Genomic DNA, 13,373 nt, shown 5'->3' with positions numbered 1-13,373 from the left:
CTTCAGGGCCCCACCGGGGACCTCCGTCGGTGCTCTGGGCCCAGCCATACCTCTGGGCTTTGACGTGCGCTGGCTTGTGAGCTAGGAACTCCCCTCCCTGCTCCTCACCTGCACAGCGGGACAGAGTGTAACTATTTCAGGCTTGTTCTAAAGAGGAAGTCCCCCAGAAGGTACCCGTCCCAGTTCCTACAGCTCACCTTCTCTGTCATTTCTGGGCACTATGACCTGAAGCCACAGGGACCCCCAGGGCTCGTCTCTCCAGTAGAATCACCCACAAGGAAACAAAATGTGCGCTTTGTTCAGACTGTTCCTCGGGACACACTTCGCTTTCAGGGCAGCCGTTGCCTGCATTGCTGCTGCCCAGCCTGTGTGGGGTCCTGAGGGGTGGGGGGCGCCAGGGCGGTGCTCCCTGCTCCCTCCTCTCACCCTGTGCCCTGCCTCCTCCCAGAACCTGACCTATGAGATCATCCTGACGCTGGGCCAGGCGTTCGAGGTGGCGTACCAGCTGGCCCTGCAGGCCCAGAAGTCCAGGCCGGTGGGGGCCTCTGCCGCTGAGGTGATCGAGACCAGATCTTCCAAGCCGGTGCCGAAGCCCCGGGTGGGCGTGCGGAAGTCAGCGGTAGGTGGGCCCCGGGGCCCAGGGCTGGGAGGAGCGGCGTGGGGGGTCTCGTGCGGCCGTGACCCCGCCTGTCTGTCTGCTTTGCTCCGCGCCCCAGGTGCCGCCGCCCCCCGATAGTCGCTGTTGTCACTGTCACACCCGCCCCGCCCACCGCCCTTCCTACCTCCCGCTGCCGTCTGTTAGTCCTGGAGCCAAGGTCTCTGCACCCGCTGTGTGTCAGTCTCCCCGCGTGCCCGTGAGCTCCTGGAGACGCTGGCACCCCCGACCCCGCGTGCCCGTCTTCCCTGAGCTGCCCCCGCACCGTCCCCCCGTGCTGTGGCCTGTCTCTCTGCTGTGTGTCCTCCTCTCTCCAGAGGTCAGGGTGCCCGCCGTGGTCTTGCCCCGGGGGAGCTCCCTGGCCCCACGGTTTGGGTTTTCCAAACCCCTTCCCCGCTTCCTGCGCCATGGAACCGCCCAGGGACCCCAGCCGTTCCACGCGCCCGGGAGACAGCCTCCCGGGACGCTCCCGCGAGGTGCCCCTCCTGCTCCTCACCCCGGGAGCCGGCTCTCTGGCGGACACTAGGGCACCCCCGGGGACACGGATGCCAGTGCGGCCCCTCTGACCCTGCCCCCTCCTCCTTGGCAGCTGGAACCACCTGACACGGACCCCGACGCCCAGTCCCACGCCAGCGTCTCCTGGGTCGTGGACCCCAAGCCAGACTCTAAGCGGAGCCTCAGCACCAAGTACGAGACCACTATCTTCTAAGCCCCGCCTCCGCTAGTCTCTCGTGCCTTCCAGCGCCTCTCTGCTCTTCTCAGCGCTCCTTCCGCCCGCTGAGGCCAAGGCCCACCCTCGCCCCGGGCCTCTCCTCCCGCGCCAGCTCTCCCCGCCACCGGACACTGTGAATCCCACCTTGGTCGAGGACGGCTTGGCGGGGAGGGGGGGGCGAGTTGCCTTTGAGGTGGGGCAGCGGGAGGGCGTCGGCGGGCAGGCTCGCTGGACCCCGAGAGAGGCCGGCTCCAAGCAGCGGCCCCCCCAACGGGGCGGGGCTCCCTGCGGCTCCTCCCGCAGCTTGAGTCCCGAGCTGCCGAGAGCTCGCCACGCCTCTCCCGACACAACCAACCACTGTGACCGCCTGGGGCCGGATCCCCTGCACCCAGCTCACGCTGGCCCGCGGCTTGTCTTCCTGCCGTGAGACCTCAGCTGGGCCGCGGTCTGCCCGCTGTGAGGCCCCTGGGGCACATGCCTGGCTCCAAAGCCTGCGGCTCTGAACACCTAGACACCCACAGGCTGGCTCCACGCGCCTGGAGTCTTTGTCTCGGGGGTCTTGAGCTGCAAGGAATGGGATGGCTCCTCACGCCCTGGCCAGGGAGTGACAGGCGGGCGGAAGAGGAAGGCCGCCCTGTGGGACCCGCAGGAGGGGGTCAGTGCCCTGGACCTCCTCCCTTCGGGATGCCGCCGCCCGAGGGCGGGGACCTGGGCCGGGCAGTGCTTGCTGGCGCTACTCCGTGGTGTGGGGGTCAGGGCTCAGCAGCGGGGAAGGCGGCGCGCCCTTGGGCGGGGAGCCGTGGTTCCGTGGGGGGGAGCACAGCACGGAGCGCGACTCGGGGGCACCGCCGCTCAGCGGCGGCGGTTCCTTTAGAGCCGAAACCCAGTGGACAAGCCAAGGTGGGTCTCCTGCCTCCTGCCCTCGTGCCTTCCGAGCAGATGCCTGAGCCACAGAGGGTGCTCGGGGAGGCCGCGAGGGACCTTCTGCTCTGCCTCCCTGTTTCCTCTCCGTCTTCTCCACTGTGTGCAGCCCCTTTGGTTAACCTTTTCCTCCCCCCGTTGTGTTTGCTTCTGCCAAGCTGAGCCACCGAGGAACCGACTGTGCTGCAGAAACAGCCGTGCGGAGCGCAGGCTCCCGCCACCGCCGCTGCCACCGCCGCCTCACCTGCATTGGAGACCCAGGCCCACCTCTGCCCGCAGGACTCCTCCCGGCTGTGGGCCCGGGCCCGCCGCCAGGCCTCATGGAGGGAGCCCTGCCCCGGTGCCGAGCAGCCCTCCAGCCTCTAGCAGATGAGACTGGGACTCCAGAGGCCCTAGAAGTGACTTGTCCAGAAAACGTTTTTTAATAGAAAAAAATTTTTTTATAAAATTAACTTTTAACACTTGGCTCAAACCTCTAGGTTAAACTGCCAATCTTTAGACCAGTGGCCATACGGTCCGAGGGTCTGTCCTCAGGCCGGGGCATGGACGCGCTTGGGCAGCTCCAAGAGGAGGCGCTGGGTGAACCGAGTGGCCCGACAGCTGCCCCCTTCAGCCGCTGCTCCTTTCTGAGCTGCACACAGTTTCTCGTCCCCGCCCGGAGCCGAGCGCGGCTGTGGCGGCTTCCACTCCATCCCCGGCGGGCCGAGCGTGGAGGTCGAGCCAGGCACAGGACGAGCAGGTCTCGGGCCGCCGTGGTCCGAACACCGCCCTGGCCTGCAGGCCACGGGCCCTCCAGTGACCTCAGGCCGGCCGAGTCGGATCAGAAAGGAGAGGAAGCAGCTGTGTTGGTCTTGGGCATTAACTGGTAGGTCAGCTGAGGCGGCTGCCTGCAGGTGTGTGATTTATCTAATCAGGTGTGTATGATTAGGACTCACTTTTCTGACTGTTGTCCTTTCAGCTCTGGGCTCACCCCAGGCTCTGAGGGTGGAGAAGGCTGGGCGAGGAGGCAGTTTGCTCCCCCAGCGTGGCCTCCAGGGCCTGCAGTGCCGCAGCCCCAGCCAGCCTGCTGGCTGGCTTTGCTTTGCGCCTTTGGTTGCGTCGCCCCTCCTGGAGGCGGTAGAATGGGAGGATCTTGTTCACTAGGGCTGGACCAGGTCAGCTGTGTGTCTAGCAGCTCCCAGAGCAGAGCCTTTCCTCCCCAAGCAGGCCCTTTGCTGGCGCGGTGCAGTCGGTCCTGGGGTCAGTAGGTCCAAGGCCTTGGCAGCACCCCACCCACCGGCCGGGAGCTCCGGGGGCGGCCCCCTGCACCGTCCACACCACAGGCCCAGGGGGTCGCCCTTACTCTGGGATGGAGACAGGTGGTCCTGCCCTTTTGGTACTAAACAAGGACCTCAACACCCAAGTCTGACTTCATGTCCTGCTGCTCCCGGGGCCTGACGGTTCTACTGTGCAGTATTCAGCCCATCCTTCGTCCAGGGATGGACAAGGAGCCCAAGCTAGGTTGGGGAGGCTGCTGGTCCGGCCACAGCACACCTGCTGTGCCCTCTTCCTCCTGAGGAAGGCCGGTCTCCTCTAAGTAGGCCCCTCGTGGTGGGTGGTGGATCCATAAAGAAAACTGTAGACACTACGATGAGTTCCTCAAGCTGTTTTTTGTTTTTATGTCCTAGGTAGGTGTCTCCTCCTCTTGAAGCTGCTATATCTTTTTTATTTATTCAGGGTGTTTTCATATTTGAAAGCCTTGGCTAATCTGCTCTGGATTTTGAGATTGGTTTATTTCTCAGTAGTCAAAAAGGGAGGGGCTAGATCTTTTTTACTCCTCCTCTGGGACAGGTACTCTCCCTTCCCTGGAAAGAAATATTATAACATTGAGGACAGGCTTCACATGGAGAAGCCTCGCTTCTGCACGCGAGCGCAGCCCCGTTCTGAAGTGTGCAGGCCCTTCAGGCCGGACTCGAGATGGGGGCGCTCTCTGGTCTGCCCTCCTCCTCACAGCTGCTCCTAGTGAGCGGGGCTTCCTTCCAGACAGGCTCTGCCTCTGCGATGCTCACACCCCTCCAGGGCCTCCAGTGCAGCTCTGGGAGTCCCTTGAGAAGCCTGGGGCTGAGCAGGCTGGTCTGCCCTCAGCCTGTGTAGGGGGGGCCCAGGCCTGCAGGACGACTGTCAGACGCAGTTCACAAAGTGTTGTTGCTAACGGTGTGGCAATGGGACTGAATTGTAATAAAATGTTATTTAATCTGTCTGTATTTTGATACTTGAATGACTTCCCCTTCTATTTTACTGTACATATAATTGTTAATCTGTCCGATTTTGTCTAAATTACGAACATCTTGTGGTACCAAGCGTAACCGACCTGTGCGACAGCAGACTGACCTCACTACATGAGAGAGTGTAAATATTCCTGGGCTTTTGGCTTTGGTTTTGTTATTTTCGTAACTGTACAACTTAGAACAGGCTGAATTAATAAATGAGAAGTGACATGAAACCAGCCTTACGTTGTGGAGTCTGAGTTGGAACATTTCCTGACGGTTTTCCAGCAGAAGCGTGGGCACAGGCCAGCTGCTGGCTCTGGGTGCTAATGAGGATCCACTCTGCTTGGCTGGCACCAGTCTGGGGAACTGGCTCCACCCAGCACTCTCCAACAGGAAGGGCTGCTGGTCAGCGTTGACCCTGCTCTGGTGTGAGGGCCCTGCAGTCACCTTCCCCTCCCCAGGTTCGGCTGGTCTGAACACCAAGCAGGGCCTGGGCTGGTCACCCACAGATGTGACTGAACGCTGGGGTTATCAGGCCGATGGGAGTCGAGAGCTCTGGAAGGAGAGTCTCCTTCAGGAATGCATTCGATTGTGGAGGCAAAGTTTTACACAGACAACTAGCTACCAGCCCAAGGCCACACAGCGAGGCTCTCCAGACATCCTGAGCTGTGGGGATGGGAGGGACGCGGTGCTCACCAAGCCGGCTGGCACCTGGGCTGCTGGTCAAGAGAGCGTTGGAAAGAGGCAACACTGACGACCCCAGCAACCGCCCCTCAGCCCTCACCCCTGCCTGGGTATTGCCTTCTCTGCAGAGGAGAAACTGAGGCTCAGAGAGGTTAAAATGCCCACCCAGGGCTAGCCAGAGAGGCGCCTGCTCCTGCTGCTAAATCACTTCAGTCGTGTCCAACTCTGCGCGACCCCATAGACAACAGCCCACCAGGCTCCCCCCGTCCCTGTGATTCTCCAGGCAAGAACACTGGAGTGGGTTGCCATTTCCTTCTCCAATGCCTGAAAGTGAAAAGTGAAAGTGAAGTCGCTCATTCCTGCCAGACTTAGTGACCCCATGGACTGCAACCTACCAGGCTCCTCCGTCCATGGGATTTTCCAGGCAAGAGTACTGGAGTGGGGTGCCATTGTCTTCTCCAGAGAGCCACCTAGAAACCCTCTAGTCCAGTGATGTCCAGCTGTCCTAGTTCGTGTTGGGCACCCCGGCCTGCCAGGCCATAGACCACACTGCACTTGACCGAGGAGGAGCCAGAGCTGGACTGCAGGGAGAGGCACGAGGGTGGTGGGGCGGCCTCATAGCGGGGGTGGAGGGACACATCCCACAATGCATCGGTCCATGCTGCCATCTCTACCCCCTGGCTCCTCAAGACCTGGAAGCAGAAGCAGGGGCCAGGAATTGGACACTGCCTCCAATGCCCATGCTTGCACTGTGGACCCAAGACCAGGCCTCCACATGCCCCGCTCCCCATTCTCACTGGTCCCCCTCTCACAGATGTGGCGTGGACCAGTCACCCAGGCTGCAGGGCTGTCAGGACGGAAGGCGCAGTGACCAGGGGGCTGGTCTAGACACCCTCTTGTTGGCCTCGGTGCCTCTGGCCTCCAACCTCGCGAGGGTCCAGGTCCCCCAAAACCCAGTGGGCGGGCCAGCGGGCCTTCTCAGCTCACAGCATTGGCCATCACAACCAGCAGCCGCGGGGTCTCAACTCCACTGCCCAGCACAGCCCCAGAAGCTCTGTGACTGCTCTTCTCAGGACTGGCTATTACAAACAGTTACAAACAAGCATGTACCAAATTAAAGAATTTCCTCAACACCATAAAATATTTATTATTTAGTAAATAGAGCTGGGAAAAGCGGGTAGCCGTGGGGGTGGTGGGAACGGTGCAGGGAGATTTATATTGCTACTTATACCAAAATTAATTCCAGATGGTTCACATGTTTAAATGTTAAAAACAAAACCAGAAAAAACCCAACAAAGCTAGAAGAAAGAGAGTTTTTCATATGAGAAAGGTCTTTCCAAACATGTTACATAACTGAGTTCACTTTCTTAAGGATTTATATATTCAACTATATAAAAATCAAACATTTCTGCAAAGCAAAATGCATCATTATAAAAACAACTGAGAACAGTCTTTGCACCACATGTATGTAATGAAGGACAACTTGACAACAGCTATCAAAAGTAAATCAACTTCCACTTCCAGGAAGATCGAGTAGACAGACTTTCCCCTATTTTCTTCTTGCAAGTATAATTAAAACCCTGGCAGACACACCAGTGGGTACAAAGCCCAAACAAAAGCCTGCTCTCAGAGGACAAGGAAGAAGACAGCCTGGCAAGACAGCTTTTAGACACGAACTGCTCTAATTCATCCAAGCATCACAGAAGAAAAACTGGCCCCTCCTTCCACAGGCCAGCAAAGGCCAAGTGGTAAGCCTAGACGTCCCTCCTCACCACATATCAAGGTGCCCTAACACCCTCTGGGGTGGCATTAGAGGAGGCCTAACTGGGAACTTGCAATCACCCAGCAATTAGGTGGCTGCTCTTAACAACAGGAACCAAAATAAAGATCTCAGTGGATGGGCTCAAGAGCAGAATAAACAAAAGAATCCACAAACTAGAGAATAGAACAAGAGAAATTACCCAGTTAGAAGAACAGAGAAAATAGACTTAAAAAAACAAGGAGTCTCAGGGACCTAACAAAAGATCAAACACATATGTCAGCAGAATCCCAGGAGAGAAAGTAGGTGGGGCTGAAAGAGACCTCCATGCAATAATGGCTCAAGACTTCTCATTAACCTACAGAATCAAGAAGCTGAGCACACCCCAAACCAGATAAAAAGAAATCCATGCATCACAATTTTCTGAATATAAAAGACAAAAGAAAAATTCTTGAAAGCAGCAAGAGAAAAATGACATCTTACCTATCGGGGAAAAATAATTTGAATGACAGACAGTTGACTTGTCAGCAGGACCGTGGAGCCCAGGAGGAAGTGGTATATTTTTCCAGTGCTGAAAGAAACTGTGAACCCAGACTTCTATACCCTGCAAAAATATCCTTCAGGAGTGAAGAAAAAATCAAGACATTGTCAGATGAAGGAAAACTGAGGAACTTATTCACCAGCAGCCTTCCCTAAAAGAATGGTGACACTCGTCTAAATAGAAAGGAAATGAAAAAGGAAAAAAAATGAACCTTGAAACATCAGGAAGGATAAACATTAAGCAAAAATATGGGTAAATACAATGGACTTTCCCTCTCCCACTGAGTTTTCTGAATTATGTTTGATGGTTGAAGCAAAATCCTAGCACTGTTTAATGTTCTAAATGCAAGTAGAGGAAGTGTTTAAAACAATTTTATAAATGAGGAGGGTGAGGAGATATAAAACAAGAAGATTTCTACACTTGAGTTGAACTGGTAAACAATGACACCAATAGACTATGGACAGTTCAGATCAGATCAGATCAGATCAGTCGCTCAGTCGTGTCCGACTTTTTGCGACCCCATGAATCGCAGCACACCAGGCCTCCCTGTCCATCACCAACTCCCAGAGTTCACTCAGACTCACGTTATGTATGTGTGTATATATATATAATAGCTGGAGCAAACACTAAAAAAAGTTATTCAAGGAGATAAAATCACAAAGAGAAACAGAAATGGAGTTTTTTTTAATGTTTTCAAGAAACTCACAGGGAAATAGGAAAAAGAACAAAAATGAAAACAGAATAACTAGAAAATTAAAAATTAATTGGCAGACTTAAGCCCTAACATATCATAATTACACTAAATTTAAATGATCTAAAAAACATCAATTAAAAGACTGGAGGAGATTTTTTAAAATGAAGCAACTACATAAGAAACCCACTTCAAATAACAATAATATAGGCAGGTTAACAAAAAAGGATAGAAAAAGATATATAATACAAACATTAATCAAAAGAAAACAGTGGCTATATTGATATCTTATAAAGTAGACTTCAGACTGAAAGGGTAACGGGCAGGAAAGCTAGGGGTCTCCAAACTGAGGAAACAGGCTGCAGGTGTCAGATTCTCCTTTCCCTTCTCTATACCAAGTTAAAAGCAGGTTTCTCTTAAAATCTTGTGTTGCCATGACGACACCTGGTTCCACCTGAACTTAACTTTTCTCAAACCTTGAGCTGACCAATGTGGTTTTTCTTATGGAAATGTTGTTCTTACGCTATGTTAATGAACTATGCAAAAGTGAAGTCCGCTCAGTTTTGTCCGACTCTTTGTGACCCCATGGACTGTAGCCTATCATGCTCCTCTGTCCATGGGATTTTCCAAGCAAGAGTACTGGAGTGGCGTGCCATTTCCTTCTGCAGGGGATCTTCCTGACGCAGGGATCGAACCCGGGTCTCCCACATTGTAGGCAGACACTTTACCATCTGAGCCACCAGGGAAGTCCCCTGGATTGAATTCCTCTCCCCCGGAGGCCAAGGATCCCAGCATTTTTCACAGCTCAGCAACAAACTTTCAAGAGCAAAGACAATCATAAGAGAGAAGAGGGTACTATATAATCATAAAAGGTCAGTGCACCAAGAAGACATATCAATCCTAAATGTATGTGTACCAAACAACACAGCAGTAAAGCATGTGAAGCAAAAACTGAGTTGAAAAGGGAAACAAATTCACGAATGCTCTGGGCTGAACTGTGTCCCTCCAAACTTTGTATGTTGAAGCCTTAACTCCCAGTTTACTGTATTTGGAGATAGGGCTTTTAGGAGGTAATTAAAGTTAAGTTAGGTCATAAAGGTGGGATCTTAATTCAGTAGGGTTACTGGCCTTACAAGAAAAGGAAGACAGAGAAAGAAAGAGAAACAGAGATGGAATTTTAAGATGTTTTCAAGAAACTCACAGGGAGATAGGAAAAAACAGAAAAATGAAAACAGAATAACTAGAAAATAAAAAATTAATTGGCAGACGTAAGCCCTAACGTAGCATGACGATACACACAGGCACCAAAGAAAGGCCATGTGAAAACATAGCAAGAAGGTGACTGTCTACAAATCAGGAAAAGAGTCCTCACCAGAAAATGACCCTGCCCGACCTTGATCTGGGACTTTGTAGCCTTCAGAACTGTGAGAAATAAATTTCTATGGTTCATTGTTATAGCAGCTTGAGCAGACTGATACAACAAATATAGAGCTGAAGATTCAGCTCAGTTGGAAACTGTCAACAACTGGTAGAACAACTAGAGAGAAAACCAGCAACGACACAGAGCACAACGCCATCAGCCAGCAGGGTCTCAGTGACAACGCTGTTACCGGACCAGTAACAGCAGGATGGACTTTTTTCAAGTGCTCTTGAAACATATTCCAAGACAGACCATATCCTGGGCCATAAAATAAAGCTCAACATATTTAAAAAAACTAAAATAATAGAGTGTGTTCCTGAAACACAACAGAATCAAAATAGAAAATCAGTAACAGAAAGATAACAGAAAATTCTCTAAAACACTTGGAAATAACACTATTTAAGTAATCTAAGAGTCAAAGAGAAATCTCCAGGGAAATCAAAATAAACATTAAATTGAATGAATATGAACATACAAAACATCCAAATTTGTGGGGAAGGGTAATGAAGTGCTGAAAAGGACATTCACAGTAGTAAATGCATACACTGGGAAAAAGGAAAAGGCTTAAATTGATAATCTATGCTACTACCCTCAAGAACCTCAAAAAAAACAAAAACAAAAAGAGCAATATAAACCCAAGAAGGAAATAATAAATGAAAACAGAAAATAGGGAAGTATCAATGAAACAAAGAATTTGTTTTATGAAATGATCAATAAAATGGACAAATCTGTAGTTTTGTAGCAGAAACTAACAGAGGAGAAAAAGGAAAAAAAAAAAAAGACTACCAACATCAGGGATGAAACAATGGCTGTTGCTACAGACCCTGCAGACATCAGAAGAAATAATAACCGAATACTATCACAACTCTAAACACATATATTTAACCACCCAGAACTACAGACCAATTTCTCAAAAAATTCACAACTCACCATGTGAAACAAATCATTTTAATCCATCATTAAAAACTGAATCCATAATTTAAAAAAAAACCTAAGCCCAGATGATTTCACTGAAGAATTCTACCAAATGTTTAAAGAAGAATTAATACCAATTCTACACAATTTGTTTCAGAAAACAGAAGAGGAGGAATGGCTTCTAATTCATTCATGCTATGAGCTAATATTATCCTAATGCCAAAACCAACAAGAGAGATACAAAAAAAGAGAACTATACACTAATACCACTCTCACGAATAGAGGCATAAAAAATCGGTAACAAATTATTAGCCAAGAGAATTCAGATACATATAAAAAGAATTTTACATCATAACCAAATGATGTTCATTCCGGGGGTGCAAGGCTGATCAATATTTGAAGATCAAGCAATGTAATAAGGCATATTAATGAGCTAAAGAAGAAAAATCACATCAATTGTTGCAGAAAAATACTTAACAAAATTCAATACCCATTCATGAATTTTAAAAGGTTATAAAAATGGAAATAGAGGGTGAACAAGAGATCCCTAAAGATGTCCCCAGGCTTCTCTGGTTGTTCAGTGGAAGAATCCTCCTGCCAGTGCAGGAGACTCTGGTTCAATCCCTCAGTCAGGAATATCTCCTGGAGAAGAAAGTGGCAACTCACTCCAGTATTCTTATCTAGGAAATTCCATGGACAGAGAAGCCTGGTAGACTACAGTCTATGGAGTCACAAGAGAGTTGGATAAGACTGAGTGGCTCAGCAACAACAACAAAGATGCCCACATCCTAACTGATCAACAGAACTTGTGAATATGTTACCTTATGTGGCAGAAGACACTTCGCTAATGTGATCAAGATCAAGGGTCTTGAGATGGGGAGGTTATCCTGGATTATCTAGAACAGCCCAGTGTAATCACCAGGACTATTAAAAAAGAGGGGAGGAGGGTCAAAGTGAGAGAGGAATTATGATGGAAGTGACAGTTTAGCAACTGCTTAGAAGCTGGAGGAAGCGGTTACCAGCCAAGGAATGTGCACTGTCTCTAGAACCGGAAAAAGCCAAAGGAAATAAGTTCTTCCTTGGCGGGAGACCAAATAACGGCCACCCAAAGACAGCAGGTCCTGATTATTAATACTGGAACCTATCATTGTTCCTGTATCAGTTTCCCAGGGCTGCCAGAACAGAGCCGCACACACTGGGGCCTAAACAGACAGGACATTTGTTTTACCCGATCTAAGTCTGGAATCAAGGGGCAGGCGAGTTGGTTTCCTCTAAGGGCTGGGAGAAATATCAATAACCTTAGATATGCAGATGACACCACCCTTATGGCAGAAAGTGAAAAGGAACTAAAAAGCCTCTTGATGAAAGTGAAAGTGGAGAGTGAAAAAGTTGGCTTAAAGCTCAACATTCAGAAAATGAAGATCATGGCAACCGGTCCCATCACTTCATGGGAAATAGATGGGGAAACAGTGGAAACAGTGTCAGACTTTATTTTGGGGGGCTCCAAAATCACTGCAGATGGTGACTGCAGCCATGAAATTAAAAGACCCTTACTCCTTGGAAGGAAAGTTATGACCAACCTAGACAGCATATTCAAAAGCAGAGACATTACTTTGCCAACAAAGGTCCGTCTAGTCAAGGCTGTGGTTTTTCCAGTGGTCATGTATGGATGTGAGAGTTGGGCTGTGAAGAAGGCTGAGTGCCAAAGAATTGATGCTTTTGAACTGTGGTGTTGGAGAAGACTCTTGAGAGTCCCTTGGACTGCAAGGAGATCCAACCAGTCCATTCTGAAGGAGATCAGCCCTGGGATTTCTTTGGAGGGAATGATTCGAAAGCTGAAACTCCAGTACTTTGGCCACCTCATGCAAAGAGTTGACTCACTGGAAAAGACTCTGATGCTGGGAGGGACTGGGGGCAGGAGGAGAAGGGGACGACAGAGGATGAGATAGCTGGATGGCATCACTGACTCGATGGATGTGAGTCTCAGTGAACTCCGGGAGTTGGTGATGGACAGGGAGGCCTGGCGTGCTGCGATTCATGGGGTCGCAAAGAGTCGGACACGACTGAGCGACTGAACTGAACTGAACTGACTGAAGGGCTGTGAAGGAGAATCTGTCCCAGGCCTCTTTTCCAGCTTCTGGTAGCCTGAAGCAGATGACATTCTCCCTGATTCTTTACACTGCTATACTTCTGTATGTGTCTCTTCATGTGACACATGTCTTTTCATAAGGACACCAGACAGATTGGATCAGAGGTCCACGCAACTCCAGTCTAACCTCATATTAAATAAGTACACCCACAGTGATCCTGTTTACAAATGAGGTATGGGGGCGATTAGGACTCAATGTAGGGACTTGGGGGTGGCGTGGGGGAGACACAATCCATAACAATTACCTATGTGATTAAGTTAATGATCTTAAAATGGGAGATTATCCTGGATTATGTTAGTGGGCCCTAAATCTAGTGACAAATACCCTTATAAGAGAGAGGCAGAGGGAGATTAGATACACACAGAAGATGACCACATGACCCTGAGGTGACCATGGAGCCACAGGCTAAGGAATCTAGCAGCCACTAGGGGCTGAAAGGGACAAGGCACGCACACCCCCCCCCCAGAGCCTCCAAGGGAACGTAGCCCAGCCAGCATGCTGCTTTCAGCAAGACAGACCGATCTCTGGTTTCTGGCCTCTAGAACTGTGAAAGAGTCTTTCTTTCTGCTTTTGTTAAGCCACTCCGTTTGTAGTCATCTGCTGTGGCAGCCATAGGAAATTAATACATCCCTAAGCCTCCTGCAGCTCTGCCCACACCTTCATTTTAGTCCATAAC

The 13,373-nt window shown here is 50.6% G+C and overlaps 1 protein-coding gene across 4 annotated transcripts in view; it reads left to right on the top strand.

Annotated features, from left to right (window-relative positions):
- ANKS1A (ankyrin repeat and sterile alpha motif domain containing 1A) overlaps positions 1–4,775 on the top strand; it is a 168,167-nt gene extending 163,392 nt beyond the window's left edge. For 3 of the 4 annotated variants that reach the window (XM_025271296.3, XM_025271285.3, XM_025271302.3), the window contains 2 exons: positions 449–619; positions 1,245–4,775. In XM_025271296.3, the coding sequence (XP_025127081.1) occupies positions 449–619; positions 1,245–1,364 (291 nt within the window). In that variant the 3' untranslated portion in view covers positions 1,365–4,775. The remainder of the gene's footprint in view (positions 1–448; positions 620–1,244) is intronic. The other variant, XM_025271291.3, reaches the window with a different exon arrangement.
- The last annotated feature ends 8,598 nt before the right edge of the window (positions 4,776–13,373 follow it).

Source organism: Bubalus bubalis, chromosome 2 (genome assembly GCF_019923935.1).
Source record: "Bubalus bubalis isolate 160015118507 breed Murrah chromosome 2, NDDB_SH_1, whole genome shotgun sequence".
NCBI lineage: Eukaryota > Metazoa > Chordata > Mammalia > Artiodactyla > Bovidae > Bubalus > Bubalus bubalis.
The sequence above is the reverse complement of the archived record's forward strand: the minus strand, read 5'-3'. Positions and strand labels throughout refer to the sequence as shown.